Here is a 17,420-nt window from a genome sequence, read left to right on the forward strand (position 1 = left end):
CAGCGAGGAGAACCTGTTTCAGTGTTCATATGTACGGAAGCCGAGAACGGCCATGCTTGCAATTTTTTTAAGATGTTCTCTTGAGATCACGAGTTAATTATTTTGTTATCTTGAGAAACCGAGCTTTGTTATCTTTAGATAACGAGATAACCAACCTGTTATCACAAGACCACAAAAGGTTGTTTCCTCTTATTACTTACAATGTTTATCAGAGATCAGGAATGCCACGCCAACATGCATAGATGGCATCTCGACAACTGTAGCTACTGATTTATATGATTTAAGCTGAATATGTCAGATCAAGGATTACCCATCATTATTAACAGCACCTTTATTGATGACATCTGTGTCACAGCCAAATGGCAGGTTGATTAACTCCTGCTCATAATATGATGGGATGGTTCATATTGGAAAAATACCAAACAACACCTTTCAAGCACTTTCATTTTATTAGACTTAATGAGAGGAAGGAAAGTGGGGTGGAGAGAGGGAATAAGAACCAACATATGACAGATTTGAGCTATCCATGTAAGGGAGACATGGAGAGGAGAAGACAGGAACCAACAAATAAGAATGAGTTTGTGATAAATTATCTCATTATCTATGTAGAAATCAGCCTTTTGTTTTCTCGAGATAGCGAGATAAATTACCTTGTGATCTTGAGATAATGGAATTAAAAAAATAGTTGCAAGCACGGCCGTTCTCGGCTTCCGTACATACAGACACCTGACTTACTTGAAAAATTACAATGACTTGAAAAAACTACACACTGTTTTTTGTAAGACGTCAAAAGCCAAAAAGGTGGTTTCATCTTTAACGATGTGTTGTATTTTTAAACTTATCCATTGTGTCAAATGATGACGTGTCGATCGCGAACGAGTCAACTCTATGAGCCAGCTCCTGTCTGAGAGTTGATTTCTTTTTTCTTTCTTTTAAATTAATAAAAGACAGAATAATAGGATGATCTTTTCTCTATGCACTGACTGAATGATTGTGTTGATGTGTGTGTATGTGCGTGCAGACAGAGATCATACTCTACATTCATGTGGTGCCGGAATAATCGGAAAAATTAGTTCTCAACTGGGAAAATTCACATGAACGCTCCCTCAAGTCAGAACAACTTGGAAAGTCGGTGAAAATTTTGGTACACGACTTGCCGACTTTGATGTCACATATGCAGGACATAAATGTTTGGTCGATGGCAAGAAACTTTTTATTAATTCACATATTGCATATCAATTTTTTGCTCACATGTAATTTGTAATATGGTATCAGGTGGTAATTGTTATTTGCTGTCCATGTAGAGTGACCTAGATTAGTTAGAAAAGTTATTTATTTGCATTAACCCTGATGACAAGTCAGGTAAAGCAATATTTTCTCTTTGATTTACCCATTTCATTTAGCATTTTAAACACTGGCCTGACACTGTTTTGGATAGTTCAATATAAATAAAAAGTTCAATACACAGGTGTAAAAGTGTTTTATGTTTTTACATTATTTAAGGTATCATACCAAACATAATGTTATAAGGTTTAGTATAATTACATTGAATAACTGAAGTGATATATGTGCATATATATCAATCATAGGTCAAAATATTGCAAAATTTGGCTGAATTATAAAAGCCAGAAGTGGTACTAAATGAGGAGCCGTTTGGGAATCGAAAGAGCCGTTATTAATGAGTTGATCCAAATAATCTGGCTCACTAAAAAGAGCCGGAATTCCCAAATCATTAGTGTCAAATCCTCATCTGAAAACTATCAAATAGTGGAGTAGAAGTGCAATATTTCCCTCTGAAATACAGTGGAGTGGAAATTTAAAGTGGCATACAATGGAAGTATCTCAAAATTGCACTTAAGTACTTAGCTGCCTTCCACTACTGGTTGGTTAATATGTAAAACACACATGATGGCATGTTGGCTGTGCTGTTTCCAGAGTAGGACCGGTGCCGTTCAGCCCACTGCAGCCGAGGTAGGCTACTTCCGTTCCGCAGAGGGCGACAGGCACCAGCCAGCCTAGACTGTGGCGGAGGTCCAGACACAATAGACTGGGTAAGTTTTATTAGCGAGCTAAATAGATGATTTAAGACCGACATTCTACCGAGTGGCCACACTATACATTTCGGTCTGTTGCCTGTGTATGCTCTCATGAGAAGTCGGAGGTGTGTTGACCGACACACACCCGCTGAAAAGACGAGCAAACAAACAACACGGCCGCGGTGTTGGTCGCACGGAAAAGGGGCTCTGGCTATGTGCTGGAACGGAGCTGTTCCTGGCTACTGCCTGAAATTCTCACATTTAAACTAACCTTGAAATACGTCTTAGTGGGATCCGTTAAAAATGTACACAGCCGCGACGTTTCTCGCAACAACCTGTACAATTTAAGTGTATACGTATATTAAAGCTACCAGCTTGTCGGCTCACTTGTAAAGGGATGCTTAGCAAGCAGGTTTACCCCACGCCGCTCCGAGAAGTAGTCGTATCCCTAAAGTCGCTGGGCCTGAGTGTGCGTTGCCAGTTTTCGGGGGGAGGCAACGGTAAGCAGGCTAGCCACAGCTCGGTGTAAAAGGGGGAGGGGTAGGGGGTCACCACCTTGATAACATATAATGTCTCAGCTACATTTATTAGTATTTAATTACTATACAGTAGTCTTAGTTTGAGTTGACGGTTCTTAAATGGTTAACTTCATAGCGTGCGGGTGTGAACTGTGCACTCAGCTAGCACAGCGGCTAACGGCAGTTTGTTTAACCGACACGGAAACGCGAGCTAACAGCAGGTATGTAGAAAACACACACGCACACATTATTGGAAAGACCAGCTGAACAGATGATTAACATGTCAGGATAATTTACTACGTAGTAACTAAAGACTATCAGTGGTGGAAAGTAACTAAGTACATTTACTCAAGTACTGTACTTACAGTTTTGAGGTACTTGTGCTGTACGTTAGTATTCCCATGTTAAGGTACTGTAAGTCTTCCACTCCACTACCTCCCCTGCAGAGAGAAATATTATACTTTGTGCTCCACTACATTTATTTGACAGCTTCAGTGACTTTTCAGATGATTTGACACAATGGATAATATAACAAGCTTTTAAAATACAACACATTGTTAAAGATGAAATCAGTGGTTTCCAACCTTTTTGGCTTTTGACATCTTACAAAAAGCAGCGTGTAGTCAGGGTCACATTTATTATGTCTATGAGTTGTTAACAGCTCCACCAAATAATGATTTTTTTTTCCCTTTAAACTTCCCACATGGTTTCATTTCAATAAATTTTCAAATGATCCAATGATTAGAGAAAAAGTCAAAAACCTGAAATTGATTCAGAACTTTTTTTTCTTCTTTCCTCTCCCATTAATCATCTCACGACCCCTCAGATTTATCAGGTGACCCTTTGAAGGGGCCCGACCCCTAGGTTGGGAACCACTGGACTAAACTAGCAAACTATATATATATATATATATATATATATATATATATATATATATATATAAGTAGTTTAAACTAGCTCCACCTCCAGCAGCTACAACAGTAACATGCTGCTCTAACACTAATGATTCAGTATTAATAATCTAATGATGTCATATATAATAATATATCAGTCAGAGGGACCAAACCACTACTTTTACTGCAATACTTTTTTGCTGATAATACGTATATACTTTTACGTAAGTAGGATTTTTCATTTAGGACTTGTATGTGTAATGGTGTATATTTTACATTGCTGTATTGGTACTTTAAATTAAGTAAAATCTGAACACTTCTTCCACCACTGGTGACTATAAATATACATCTAATATTTACTCTTAATTATTATGTTTTGCCCAACTTTCTAATAACTACTTGTCCTTCATCCTAATACCTAAAAAATAAATAAATAAATAAATAAAATAAAAGCAGATTTCTGAGTAAGTTATCAGAACAGGGTGGGTGAAATACCAGAGGAGTTGTCAGCTATAGAGGTAGACAAGAAGTCTCCATACTACATGAAAATGATTGTTTATAAATAGTGAAAGTTGCTTGCTAATTATGAAACCCGTCAGCTATTGTGGCCGAGGGGCAAATTCACACCTGCTTTGGTTAGAAGTCATTTTGAAACACTCCTCCTCCTTGCAGCTGTGTCTTTTTACATAAAGGACATGTACACAGTTTGTCTGAAAACAACAGTCAGGATCCCAAATGAACATTGAAAGAGGTTTTTCTTGCCATAATCATTCCTCCTGTTCATACTGACCATTAGAAGATCCCTCCATAATGCACTTACAATATAAGTGATGGGGGACAAAATCCACAGTCCTCCTTCTATGCAAAAATGTATTTAAAAGTCTATCTGAAGCTAATATGAAGCTTCAAATAAGTCAAATCAAACCTCTTTTTGTTACTATACTTCCACCGCGGCTCAACAGGGAAACACTGTCCGAGGAAACACGAAGAGGGAATTTAATGTGAACCTGTCCTTTAAATTATTTTCTACGTCGCTCGCCTCAGGGTCCGGCTCTTCTCCAATCCAAACCGGTATGTCGGATGAGGATTCCCGTGCCAGCACCAGCTCTTCCTCATCACCACCTTCCTCCAGCCAAACCAGACAGAGGGACACACCTTGCAAGAAGAAACGGGAGAGCAAAGCCAGCATGAGCAAGACCTCCAAGCTGCTTTCCACCAGCGCCAAAAGGTAAATATAGCGATGAATCGGTTAATAGACTCTGACTTGGCTCATTAAATATCTTAAAACCAGTCAGATCTGTCTGTTGCCCAGTGGTGGAAATGTAAAAATACTCCATTACAAGTAAAAGATGTGTGTGTGTGAAAAAACTTCCTTAAGTACTGAGACTCAGCAGCCAGACATTTCTCATTTCTCTGTCTAGTAGCAGCTGAGATTGTGAGAGTGACACTGAAATGAGAACAGCTGATCCACCTTAACTGAGCCTGGTCAGTTTAGGCTAACCCATTGTCGCTAACTTCGGAGCTAACCCCCTTCATTTTGGGGAAACAACAGAGAAGACTTTTCTTCGTCTTGAGAAGCCGCAGCATTTATTAGCTTATGCTGCACATTTCCTGCCAGATTGACAACTTACTGCTAACCTTTTTCCTCTGCTCCGCTCAAATTCACCGTCACTTTTCTGCCACTAGCTCTCTCACTCAACCACACACTTCTCTATTCCTTAAAAGGAGCTACGCTACCAAAGAGTTTCCCAGGCAATGACATAGAGGAACAGTGCAGAGGCTCCCAAACGCTACCGATTCGGGGGTTCTTGTCGGCCTGGTCCATACGATTACAGGGGAAACACTGGATAAATTGACAAAAGCACATGATGTGACACTACTTTGAGATATTGTCAGTGCAGCTAAAATAGATTTTGATATCAGAAAAAGCAATTCTGATATCTGTAGCATCAAGCAGCGTGTTATCTTACTCCCACCTTGCATCATCGTTCAACAGTCATTCAGGAATAAATCCATCAAAGATAAAGGAAGAGATGCTAATTTATCTCCTGACAGTAGCTCCAGATGAACATAATGTACACAGTCACAAGATCTGCTGCGTTTTTCAGTAAACGACACAAAGCTTCCTTTTTCCCCCCCTCCTCTCACAGTCTTATTCTAGCGGACTTACACAAACACTGTTGCTCTGTTTACACACAAAAAGCAACGGCATAAATTACATGACTCACAAACAAACCGATTGATTAGTTACAGAGTTGTTAGTTTTTGGAGTTTCATCATCTCTTCTTGCTCGTGGGTGAAGCAAAACATCTTGAGAAATCTTTGTGGTGATCGTGGGTTTTTTTTTTTTTTTTTAATGACGGAGTGATATGATTTGCCAGTGACTGATTCAGATATTTCTTTTGTGTGTGCAGGATTCAGAAAGAGCTGGCCGACATAACTCTGGACCCTCCGCCAAACTGCAGGTGGGTTTCACTCTTTGTTTCAACTGTGTGACTTTTCTGTCATTAGAAACACATTGACCCACTTATGTCTGTCCTGATACTAAGTGTTGTTACACCTAAACTCAGATACTAAGCACTGATCTCACTGTTCTTACTGATTGGGATCATTCTTCATCCTGTCAGGCTGTAACTACACATTTAAATCTTAACTATAAGACGTTTGTACACCAGAATTATTTTTATACTTGTGCAGATTATGGTATGTTGTTAATTATTGTTGATTAAAGGTTCATTTAATTGCATCATGACATTGACTATGAAACAGTATTTGAAGGATCAAGCCCATCTTTGATAAGGATCAGTTAAATTTCATCATTAAAGACTTGCATTACATATTATAATTAGAGCTGTTTGTATACCAGATTTCCAGGCTTGTGCAAATTTTAGATATGAAATTCAACAAAATAATTTCAACTCAGGGTCCACCTTACAGATTTTTCTGCATCTTTCAAATCGTATCTAAGTGAATGGAGCTTATAATCTTAACAGAAGATTATTTTGTCAAACTACTGTTCCAAAGGTTAAGAATGAACTTTCTTACTCATATAAATATGAACTCATATAAAGTAGTGTTTTGTAATAACAGAAACTAAGACACAGCGTTTAATGTGGATCAGTCATACAGGGCGGTATGAGTCGTACTCATGTGTCTGCTGTCTATTGTAGTAAAATTACAGTATTTCCTTTCAGAACTGGTGAATTGTTATGATGCAAGATGGGCTGAATCACTGCATCAGAAAAATACAACATTAAAATGGCAAATATGTTTGGCTGTTGAACTCTTAAATACAAACATGCTTTTTTTTCAGTTGAAATCTAAACGTAACCTTTCATCAGGGCAACATGAACCCCACGGCTGCTGTAAGATGAGAGCCGGATCTAGAGCCAGAAGTTTAATTTTCAAAGGAAACGTTTGGTATTTAGCAGGAGGACGGACCACTTCTGCAGTTGGTTTTTACTGCAGTGCTGCGAGTAGAAAGATTATCCTTTAAAACAGGATGGTCTGGGTTCAAGCTCCCGTCTCGGCAGGCGTCTTCCCTCCTGCCGTGCCTTAAGGCAAATCACTGAAGCTCTCCGTGCTCCGGGCTGCTGCTCTGCAGCTGAGCCTGACCTCTGACCTCCCCGTGGAGGAGGAAGGGAGATCAGGAATCTCTTGTATCTTGGCTCAGTAGATCAAACAAGCAACCTCAGGCCACAGACCATCCCAAAAACCAACACCGTCTGGATATTTGCTGCTAATCAAAGTAAAGACTGTGATATTTATTCAGTCACAGCACAAAGCTGTCACGTAACGAGCTGCCGGAGAGAAACGGAGAGGATTTGAGGACATCTATAGGCTGAAGTGCGTGAAGATGTTTTCTCAGGAAGTAGTGGTGCTGCACCCTTACCTACAGGTGGCTGGCAGCCTATAGGCCCCTTTTGTGTTGTTGCAATAATTAATTTTTTTCTGTTCTATGTGAGCCGGTCCAGTAAAAATAGACCCGGCACGTAATGATAGTGGAGCGGAGAAAAGAACCCGGTTGACACGTGCCGGTTTGAATCATCTCTTACTGTGGACGTGACACTCCGCCTCTAACGGTCCCTGTAGGCTCTACTGCTTTTTAAATCATGTCGACCAGCGCAAGCTTTCCAGTTGATTTCTTTTTATTGTGTATTGTATTGATGTTTGAGTGTTTTCTTTAACCGTTTACTTTAAAGATTAGAGAGGCAGTTTTCAGTGATTGTAAACGTTTCCATGCGCTTGGTAATGTCATTGCAGCAAATATCGTGGGATATTTAAACAGCAAAACTAACAACTGTAGTTATAAACTTGACAGGACAGAGGAAACTCTCCAGGGGAAACAGAATTAAACTTCTAGCTTCTAAAATAACATTCTTTAGACAGCTCTGATGGAGCTCAGATTTTATCAGGAGGATGACTGATTTACTCCAAACAGTCTCACTGTATGAACCTGGACTGTGTGTGTGTGTGTGTGTGTGTGTGTGTGTGTGTGTGTGTGTGTGTGTGACCTTTTTGGATGCGTAGAAGGGCAGAGAACATTAATTAACATTAGATCCTGACCGATCCTGTCAGCATGTCTGGAGATTTAACTAATCAATGAAGTTACGCTGCTGTGTCTCATGCGTAAACGCGCACAGCGTCACTCTCAACGTTGAGACGCGCTTATCGTTTCTGCTGCGGGGGGATCGCTGCAGGTATGAAATAAACTCAAAAAAAAGATATTTGAACCTGGAAAATGTTCCTGCAGGCATGTTTCCAAGACACTGGTGAGTGGGAGGAAGGCCACTGGTGCTATAATCATCGATATAATCGTTGGGAGAAAGTGTGTGCATTGTTTGGTCTATTTTACAAGCATGAAGCACAGAAACAATAGAAACACTAGTATGATAAAGCTCATTAAAGCTCTGTTAGAAATGTAGTAAATGTCCTTCAATGAAGCTTTCAAAGGCAGAAAAGTGATTAAATGAAGTGAACGCAGCCTACTTTGTGTCTGTGACTGTATCATGACTGCAGCGCGATGACGTCTCTGGTTGAATTAACAATTTGAGATCGTGGATTAAGGACGGATGAGGAAGTTCTGACACTGACGGACAAACGCAGCGGCAGGTTTCAGCAGACGGATCGCGCCATTTAGGCAAATTCATAATGGACTACATAATTACAACAGTGGAGCATGACAGCTTAAAATACAACCTGTCTCAGTGAGTTATGGATTAAAAGCCATGTTTAATTGAGCACCTCCTATTACAATAATGTATCTAATGTAATAACTTTAAGATGTTCAGAATTTGAAAATACTCAAGAGGCTTCACTTATTCTTGAAGAGTTTGATAGCATTTCTGCGTGTTTCAGTAAGTTTTAAATCAACATGAACAGTTTGTGTCGTGGAAGTGTAGACAGATCAGGGATTTTCTGTTTTTTTTAATTAATCGGTTAATTTATTTGGTCCGAAAATACTTCAGAGTTAATATCTCCGAGAGCTCGTCGTACGTCGACTGAGCTTTTACCCAGAGTTGATTATCCAGACGTTACGAGCTCTTTCACTGTTTTTAAGTCTCCCATCTTGACGGCATTTCAGAGCGCAGACACGACTGCTTTAACTTATGGAAAAAGCTTGTTTATGCCAGTTTTCGTAACTGTATCCAAGGTAGATCAAACGACTCATAAATGCACATAAGAGTAAAAGGATGTTTTTGAGGCCGAATGGCTGTCTGAGTCGGGAGGAATGCGCTCATATAATGAAAATCAGCCACTTAGAAGTCAAAGCTTTTCATGTGGTGAATGTTTTTATCTGTCACATTTACAGTCATATCTTTTAACACCCAGTTAATTGGCCCAAACTGTGCTCTCTGGATCGATTTTTTTTTTTTTTTTTCCCTACGTTGTAGCGTGTCACTGAAACACGGCCAAACATCCGTGTCGACTTTGATCAAAAAAAAAAAGCAGAGCAGAACGCAACATCTGCCCCCCCCCCCACCTCCCCTCCCCCCACCCCCCAGGAGTTTTGGATCAATGCTATTATGTCTTGTATTTATGACCCCCGAGGGGTTCAAGACCACATGTTCTGCATGTTAGACGGATAAAGGCTGGGCTGCTTTGAGGCAAAATCAATGAAGATTACAGATCATGATGCATAGATGCGTCACGGGGGGGTTCGCTTTGAACAGAGGCATCTTCTGAATGATGCACAGGGGGAACTTTCTCCAGAAGAAATAAAAATCATTTTTATGAGCGGTACTCTGCAAAGGTTGAAATTTTGCTATGTTACTGCTTTTAAATATCCAAATTGTAGTAGTTACATTTGTTTTCAGCCATCAAGAGACACTTTTCTCTTGATCTTTAGAGCTTAATAAACAGTAAAAAAATGTTTCACACGGCATCTATTTCTGCAGAAGGAAGAGTTATTTTGGTGGAAAGTTTCCTTTAATGACACGAGTCAGGCAGATCTTGAATGGTGCGTTCGAAGCATTCAAAACAACACCCACAAACACCAGTACGCTGCCAGTAAGCAGGGATTCATTAAGTCATACAAACAGTGCACGAATGAATAAGTGACTTTCATATTAGAGTATAAACTTCATTGATTATTCCATTGATGCGTCCATTTGAACAGCAGAGTCTGATATATCGATAAATCTTCCTCAGCGTGCAGGTTTCTTTTCCTCTGACTTTATTTGTTTTCTTGTATGTTTGTAGAGGAGATAAACTCAGTAACGGCGTTAGTGTGTTTGTTTTTCCTGGTGTTGTTTTTTTCCCCCTTCAGCATTATTGATGAGACGGTTTGATCTATAAGGGTAAACACGAGGCTAGAAAAGAGCAAACATCAATTCCTTGAAATCTGCATCAGGGAGTACAGTGGCAGATCAATCTATACATCTATAGTCCCTTTAAGCACCTGAACAGATAAAAAGAAATGGAAATGTACTAAATTTACATCGACATGTAAATAACTGGTTGCTTCAGTTTCAGCGTTTCTCTCACATGATCGCGCAGCTGAAGGTCTTTTTTTTTTTCTGCCTGCAGTGCTGGCCCGAAAGGAGACAACATCTATGAGTGGAGGTCGACCATCCTGGGACCACCAGGCTCCGTCTACGAGGGAGGCGTCTTCTTCCTGGACATCGCCTTCACGCCCGACTACCCCTTCAAACCCCCCAAGGTACCGACATCAGCGCCGCATATCTGTCAGCACCGCTGCAGGGTTTTACAACCTGATTTGGTTCAAAAACTATAATGAAACAAAATGATAGAAAACACTAAAGAGAAGCTGTTCTTCATAGAGACACCAGAGGTTGCTGTTCAGAAGAAATTTAAACTATAGTACACACAGATCCTGTAACCTGACTGGAGCAATGCAGCTTTATTTAACATTTCATTAACTGCTTTACATTTAAAAACATCAAGCATATACAACACAGTGGTATAATAATAATAATAATAATAATAATAATAAAAGTTTAGGAGGAGTTTAGTCAGTGAGCAGGTCAGAAACATACTGGGGAGCTGAACCATGTGGTGTCTTAAAAACCAATAGGAGGCTGCAATTATTTTCATTATCTATTAATTTTCTTGATTATATTAATTAATTATTATGTCTATAAAAAAATCTATAATGCCTGTTATAATTTCCCAGAGTCAAAGGTGATATCTTCATATCTTTTTTTTTTCCCTTTTGAAACACAAAAATAATCAGTTTACTATCATGTATGACAAAGAAAAGGATTAAATAATCACGTATGGGAAGCTGAAACCATTCATTCATTCATTCATTCATTCATTTCCTGTCACTTACTGTAGAGGCTGTTTATGAAAGTTTAGATCTGATATGGGTTTGTGAGTATTCGTTCTGGTGTCACTGATATTTTTTGCTATTATTAAGTTTTCCTCTGAAAAATGTTACTCAAAGGTGAAGTCTGGTGTTTTGTCTGTTTTGTTCTTGTTGTCAACAAACTCCATGAAAAGGCCTAAAACTCACAGTGTGCAAGTCTGTCTCTGTATCCTTTAATAGTGTCTGACTTCCTGCCCAAAGCCTGTTCATTCCTAGAGGACGAAAGTCTTTTCTTGATAAGGGTTTAACAAATGTATACTTTCATTTATTTTTAAAGACACATTTCATTACATTTTCCAGCAGGGAACTGTAGTTTTCAGTGAGCGTTACTCAAACAAACAAGAGTGTAGTTTAATGTATTTGAGTATTTGTTGGGACTATTTTTAGCCTCGGATTTGGCGTTCTAGTGAGTATTTCCAGCAGCAGGACGGCGTATGTGGGATTCACTGAAAATAAACTACACTACCTGTGTTCATGTCCTCCACTCGTTGATGTTTTAACAGTTTTGGGAAAACAGTGGAGCTCTACGGCACAGAGGAATTACTGGTTTTGATTTTTTTTCATGGGATTTGCTGACAGTTATAATCCCACGAATACGCGAATATCACCAGACAGAATATAATAACACACCAAGTTCTAATTAAAGATTTCTTCACATCGCTCGCACATAACTAATAACTATAGAAAGCACTTCTGTGTGAAGCGTCGGAGCAGAAACAAAGTGCTCACTGTCAGATCTTTTCAGCGAGGCACGGCTTCTCCTGCTGTTTTACAGGCAGAGCTCATGATGGTCACAACAACATTATGTGGTTTTTCTGGAAAATCTGCTCCGTGTTTGAAGTCTTTCCCCTGATTTACAGTCTTAAGTGGGAAACATAAATATGTGGACGGTAGTAAAACATGTAGAGTGTTGTCGGTCCAGATTTCTGTTCTGCTTCAGCATTTCTTCTCTTTTGAACACTAGTTTCTCCTGCGGGTATGAAGAAGTTCAAATGAAGCTGCTTATCAGACATCAGTGTGCTCTTTTTCCGACGTCGGTGACTTTCTCTTTCACAAAACGAGATTTCTCGATCAGTTTCGTGGATGTGATGGATCCACATTAGACTTTTTTTTTTTTGTCCCCACAGGACTATTTGAACCAATTAAGTTACATTGTGTAACAACTACTGTCATTATGGTGTCCCTTAAAATGCCGATCCTGATTGCTTTGTTTGTCAGGCTTATTTGAAGTCGGATAAAAGAAATTAGGTAATAAAAATAGTGAGAATAAAAACAAAACAAAACAACAGCCGCAAGCTGTGAGTCTGGGGTTCAAGCCAACAACAGACCGTTAGAAGTTGAAAGCATCAACGGCCTCGTTAAAAATATCCACCAAGTTTGACGATGTTTGGACAAACTGTCATAGATTTATGGCTAAAATTTGCGTCAGGCCCATGTAGGTGTTTGGAACTGGTGGCGCCCCCTATTGAGAGATTTCCAAATAGTTTTACACACGCGGTTCAACATTATAATGAAACACAACCTGCGAGTTTTGTTAATTATTGGACAAACAATTTCTGATTTACAGTCTGATTTGTGTTATAAATCACCCAATTTTTTTTAGCATTTGTGGCGCCCCCTAGTGGTGGATGTGAATGATGCGTTCAGGGTTTGTTATGTGGACACATCCTGTGAGTTTAGTAATGATCGACCCAACAGTTGTTGACTGAGGTCTATTAACTTGCTGAGCCACGTCCTCTTGAAGTTCATTGGTCAATATCTTCAACTAAATAATAATAATATCAACAAGCTTTATGCGACTTTTGATAAACTTGGTCCAATAATGATCCACAGAAAAACTTAGGAGATGTCAAAAATGTGTTTTTCAAAAAAATCAAAATGGCGCATGTCTAGGCACAATGTGGCTTATAAGGATAGATTCATCTGGACCCACAGAAAGCTCCAGTTCTGGGTTACCGTAGAAACATGGCGGTCCACATGGCAGGCTCCTTGGAAGAGGACGTGCTCCTTATGTAGCACCAAAACACAACAATCCTTATTTTCATGGGATTATACACTAATTAAAACATACTTATGAATATTATATTCCATTTCTGCCACTAAATCTTACACACTGGTCCTTTTTAAGTGTGAATATTGTTTCATCCACTAACTTGAAGACAAGATGCATCAGGATCTGGTCGTTTTAACACCTCTGCTTAACAGTTTCCTTTGGGAAACCCTGAATTTTTTCTTCTTCTGTAAATGTGTGCAAGAATGTAAATCACTAACGGTGATGGATGAATATAGATCTGCTCAGTTAACACCTGCTCATGTTTGCTTCACTGTGTAAACAAGAGCAGGAAACAGCCTCGTGACGTTAGGAGGCAAAAGTGAAAATAAGATTTTAAAAACACCCAAACGAGCTACTTTAATGTCATAATCAAAGCTGCATGTGAAACCGAACACCTTCTCTTTTATCAAACCTATCTACGCATTTAAATGTTTCATATAAACCGACACGACATGTGAAACGCATCAAAATTCCAGTTTAGATTTCCCACAACTCACTTGTTCCAAAATCATTTTCAGTTTTGCATCATTTACTGTAAATAAATCACTTGCTTTCATTGTTGGTCAATATACTGATAACTTAATGAGAAGTTTCACCTTCTTAGTAATATCTGTAAAAGTAGAAGTCATAACAGAGATTTTTTTTTTTTTTTTTTTTCCAGAGATCTTAATAGTGACAGTGTTTCCCGGCATTTAGAAGTTCTTCTTTTTAACCACTAGAGGGCTTTCGTCTCCTGCAGAGCAAAACATTTAACACTCCAGGTCCAAGTGGAGGCTTTCTGCATGATTGACCTGCAGACATTCTCTAAATATAACACTAATAGTGACCCATTTCTACATTAATACACCTCTCTCAGTTGAAAAGTGTGACTACTTGACTGTGAATTATGCATAAAAATGAATGTTTAAATCAATTTAACAGCATTCATAGTGAACAGCGGTAGTAAAATGTTGGATCCCCACTGTTTATGTGTCTGCAGGTAACGTTTCGTACGAGGATCTATCACTGCAACATCAACAGTCAGGGCGTGATCTGTCTGGACATCCTGAAGGACAACTGGAGTCCCGCCCTCACCATCTCCAAGGTGCTGCTGTCCATCTGCTCCCTGCTCACAGACTGTAACCCAGGTAAGACGGAGAGCCGGGGTCCACGGCGGCTGTTAGTCGCTGTTTAGAGTGACCCAGCAATGCTGTTCAGTTCAGTGTTTCCCTCTAGTTGTTCTGGCTCATTTAAAGGCAGAGACCATGTAAAGCAAGCGGCAGCCTTCTTTAAGTTTTCCGTCCTGCTGGATCTCTTCTACGCTACTTTTCTCAGTGTGAAACATCAAGTCTATGAGATATTGCGCGACAGGAGAAGAGGATAAAACACTCTGAAGTGGCTGAAGTGCATTTTCAGAGATGTGAGCTGAATCCACCTTTCAAGCTCCTGAAGAGTCCTTGTTTTTTTGTTTTTTTGTTTTTTTTTACTAAACAACAGCATTTGGAAACTCAAGCCGCACAGATGCTGGTAAATTTTGCCGGTGCTGTGACAGGAAACCTAAAGCAGAAAGGGATTTTTGCATTTTACCGGCTGCTCGAGGCCGCAGACACACTTCATTTGTTTTTACAGCTGTGTCTGGTGCTTTTATTAAAAGATTGACAGGAATTGAACTGTCTGATTCTGCACACGTACAATTATCCCCCCCTAATTTATAACTAAAAAACCCCTTTCTAATAGCGGAATCTGTGCTGAACTGTTTTAACAACATTCTAGCTTAAGAAGAATTATCCTCACTTGTTTTTTGCTATTTAACTAATATGACTTCTTGTTTAATAAAGAGAAATGGAGATACATTTATAAGCCCTTTAGAGTCTATGTTTTATTATTTCTACATACAGATTAAACTTAACTTGCAACCTGTTTCTCCCGTGCAGCCGATCCCCTGGTGGGAAGCATCGCCACCCAGTACACGACTAACAGAGCGGAACATGACCGAACGGCCAAACAGTGGACAAAGCGATACGCCACATAAACCCACAGAGGACGTCAGAGGGAGGAAGAGGAGGAGGAGGAGGAGGAGGAGAAGGAGAGGGAGGAGGAGGAGGGGTCGGGGGCTCTGGGTGGTTTGTGTCGGGGGGGTTATTTCTATCTCAGATTTTTAGTACTTTATTGTCTGGTATATTTTTTTGTTTCCTGATTAAGTTATCTCCGCAAATATGGTAATAAAGGAACACAATGGAAAGGAAGTCTTGTCCGCCTCCTTTTTTTCATTACATTGTTAACTTAATGATTCTGAATGGGAGCCTGCAGGACAAATTACCAGTAATCACTAAGCTGAGCACACTGGGGAGCCACATTCCTGCGTCACTACTACAACCATTATGACACATATGAAGGTAATGGTGGTCTTAATATTCTGATGTCATTTAGGGTCATTTTCAGCACATTTAACAACATTTTCATTGTTTTTTTCACATTCTGGCTGCGATTATCTGTGACATTTTTCTGACGCTTGACTGGTTCGAGAACTCTTCTTCATATAAACGTTACAATCGTAGCGGTTCGCTGTCAAAATATCTTCCAAATAAATATAAACAATTCTCTGGAAAAACCCTGCTGCCTTTTCTATGTTCTATATTTTTTATATTCACAAAACTTAATCTGAGAAAGAAGTGAAAAATTATAAATAGATCATGTCAAAACATCACCAGTAGTACCAGTAAGACTTTAGTAATACTTTGTCATTTGCTGGAAGAAGTTGCAACAGACAATCAGTCAGTCACCTGGGCTCGGATGTCTGATTGAAATCTGATATCAAACCTCAAGATATGATTAAGAATATTTTCCAGGTATCAATTAGAACTACAGCGATTAGTCAATTAATCTAATAGTCTTATTAACAGGAAATTAATCACCAACTGTTTTGATGATTGTTTTGAGTCACTTTTTTTAAGAAAAAATGCTAAAACTCTGGTTCCAGCTTCTTAAATGTGAATATTTTCTGTTTCTTTTGTCCTCTATGACAGTAAACTGAAGATCTTTGAGTTGTGGACTGTTGGTTGGGACAAAACAGGACATTTTAGGTTGCTTTTTAGGCTGTGATTGACATTAATTGTGAGTATTAATTGAGAAAAACGACAGATTAATCGGTAATGAATATAGTAGGTAGTTGCATCCTTCGTATCAATCAGCCTAGTGCAAACACAAATCAGTGTTCAATGCATTTAGCTGTGTTTTACAGTTTGTCAGACAAAACCGCACGTTAAAACCTTCCATATCGTATTATTTTATTGGTTTTTAATTATAGTTTGAAGGAGAATATTTACAGACACATCACGTAGATGCGAGGCTACTAGAAAGCAGCTTGCACACGTACTCATAGTCACAAAACTGAGTCATTTAAGACAGATGTCTGTTCCTGATCTTTTAAATAACAGTTTGTCATTAATTTGATTAACAGAATTATACTAAAAACTAAATGAGCATCTCAATGCAGTTCCACTGAAAACCAATAAATTGTTTTATTGAGTTATTGCCCAGCCCTAGTTTAGCTACATTTTCCCTTATCAACGTTAACGTTTAGTCAATAAAATTTTCCACTCTGACAGGCCGATCACACAAAACAGGATCACTAATTTAGCTAAACAACTGCACCAGTAACCAGGTAGCAACCAGCAACAACTCTAAACTTCAGTCCAAGTTTCAGATCTAACTAAAGATGCCATGAATCATCCTTTGTGACCCCTTTCACCCGGTATTACTGAAATCGCTGGATTTGCTGTGGAGACATAACGCCTGAAGACAATTAAATATTAGTCACATTTTCCTTTAAGTGACGTCATCCAGTGAAAAGCTGCATCCTCTTAATCTGTTGGGGAAAACATCTCTAATGTGGGGTTAAGTGATATAAAGTATATAGATCATCAGGTGGTAAATACTCACTCACTGAATAACAAATCCACTCAGAAGTCAAACCAAGTTCAACACAGGAAACACTGTCTATCACATTATCTGCACCGGTAAACCTGCGTGTTGAGAAAAGGCCATTACTGTCGATGCTCAGTGTCAGGAAGTGGTAAAAAAATGATCAAATCAAAATAATTATGTTGA

The 17,420-nt window shown here is 39.1% G+C and overlaps 2 protein-coding genes across 3 annotated transcripts in view; both read left to right on the forward strand.

The window, feature by feature from the left end:
• The window catches only part of LOC122986897 (ubiquitin-conjugating enzyme E2 E2), a 48,776-nt gene extending 33,489 nt beyond the window's left edge, over window positions 1–15,287 (forward strand). Inside the window, exon 6 of the mRNA XM_044358399.1 lies at window positions 14,459–15,287. Within this exon, the coding sequence (XP_044214334.1) occupies window positions 14,459–14,505 (47 nt within the window). The 3' untranslated portion in view covers window positions 14,506–15,287. The remainder of the gene's footprint in view (window positions 1–14,458) is intronic.
• Window positions 1,945–15,556, forward strand: LOC122986898 (ubiquitin-conjugating enzyme E2 E1-like). Of its 2 annotated transcripts, none has more exons than XM_044358401.1 (6): window positions 1,945–2,051; window positions 4,492–4,675; window positions 5,862–5,912; window positions 10,477–10,609; window positions 14,311–14,458; window positions 15,245–15,556. In XM_044358401.1, the coding sequence occupies exons 2-6, from the start codon at window positions 4,521–4,523 to the stop codon at window positions 15,340–15,342; spliced, it is 585 nt and encodes a 194-aa protein (XP_044214336.1). In that variant the 5' UTR covers window positions 1,945–2,051; window positions 4,492–4,520; the 3' UTR covers window positions 15,343–15,556. The 2 variants fall into 2 exon arrangements, with proteins under 2 accessions (XP_044214336.1, XP_044214337.1); XM_044358402.1 differs by lacking the exon at window positions 1,945–2,051 and adding an exon at window positions 2,630–2,775.
• The last annotated feature ends 1,864 nt before the right edge of the window (window positions 15,557–17,420 follow it).

The sequence above is a fragment of the Thunnus albacares genome, chromosome 8 (genome assembly GCF_914725855.1).
Source record: "Thunnus albacares chromosome 8, fThuAlb1.1, whole genome shotgun sequence".
Classification (NCBI taxonomy): domain Eukaryota; kingdom Metazoa; phylum Chordata; class Actinopteri; order Scombriformes; family Scombridae; genus Thunnus; species Thunnus albacares.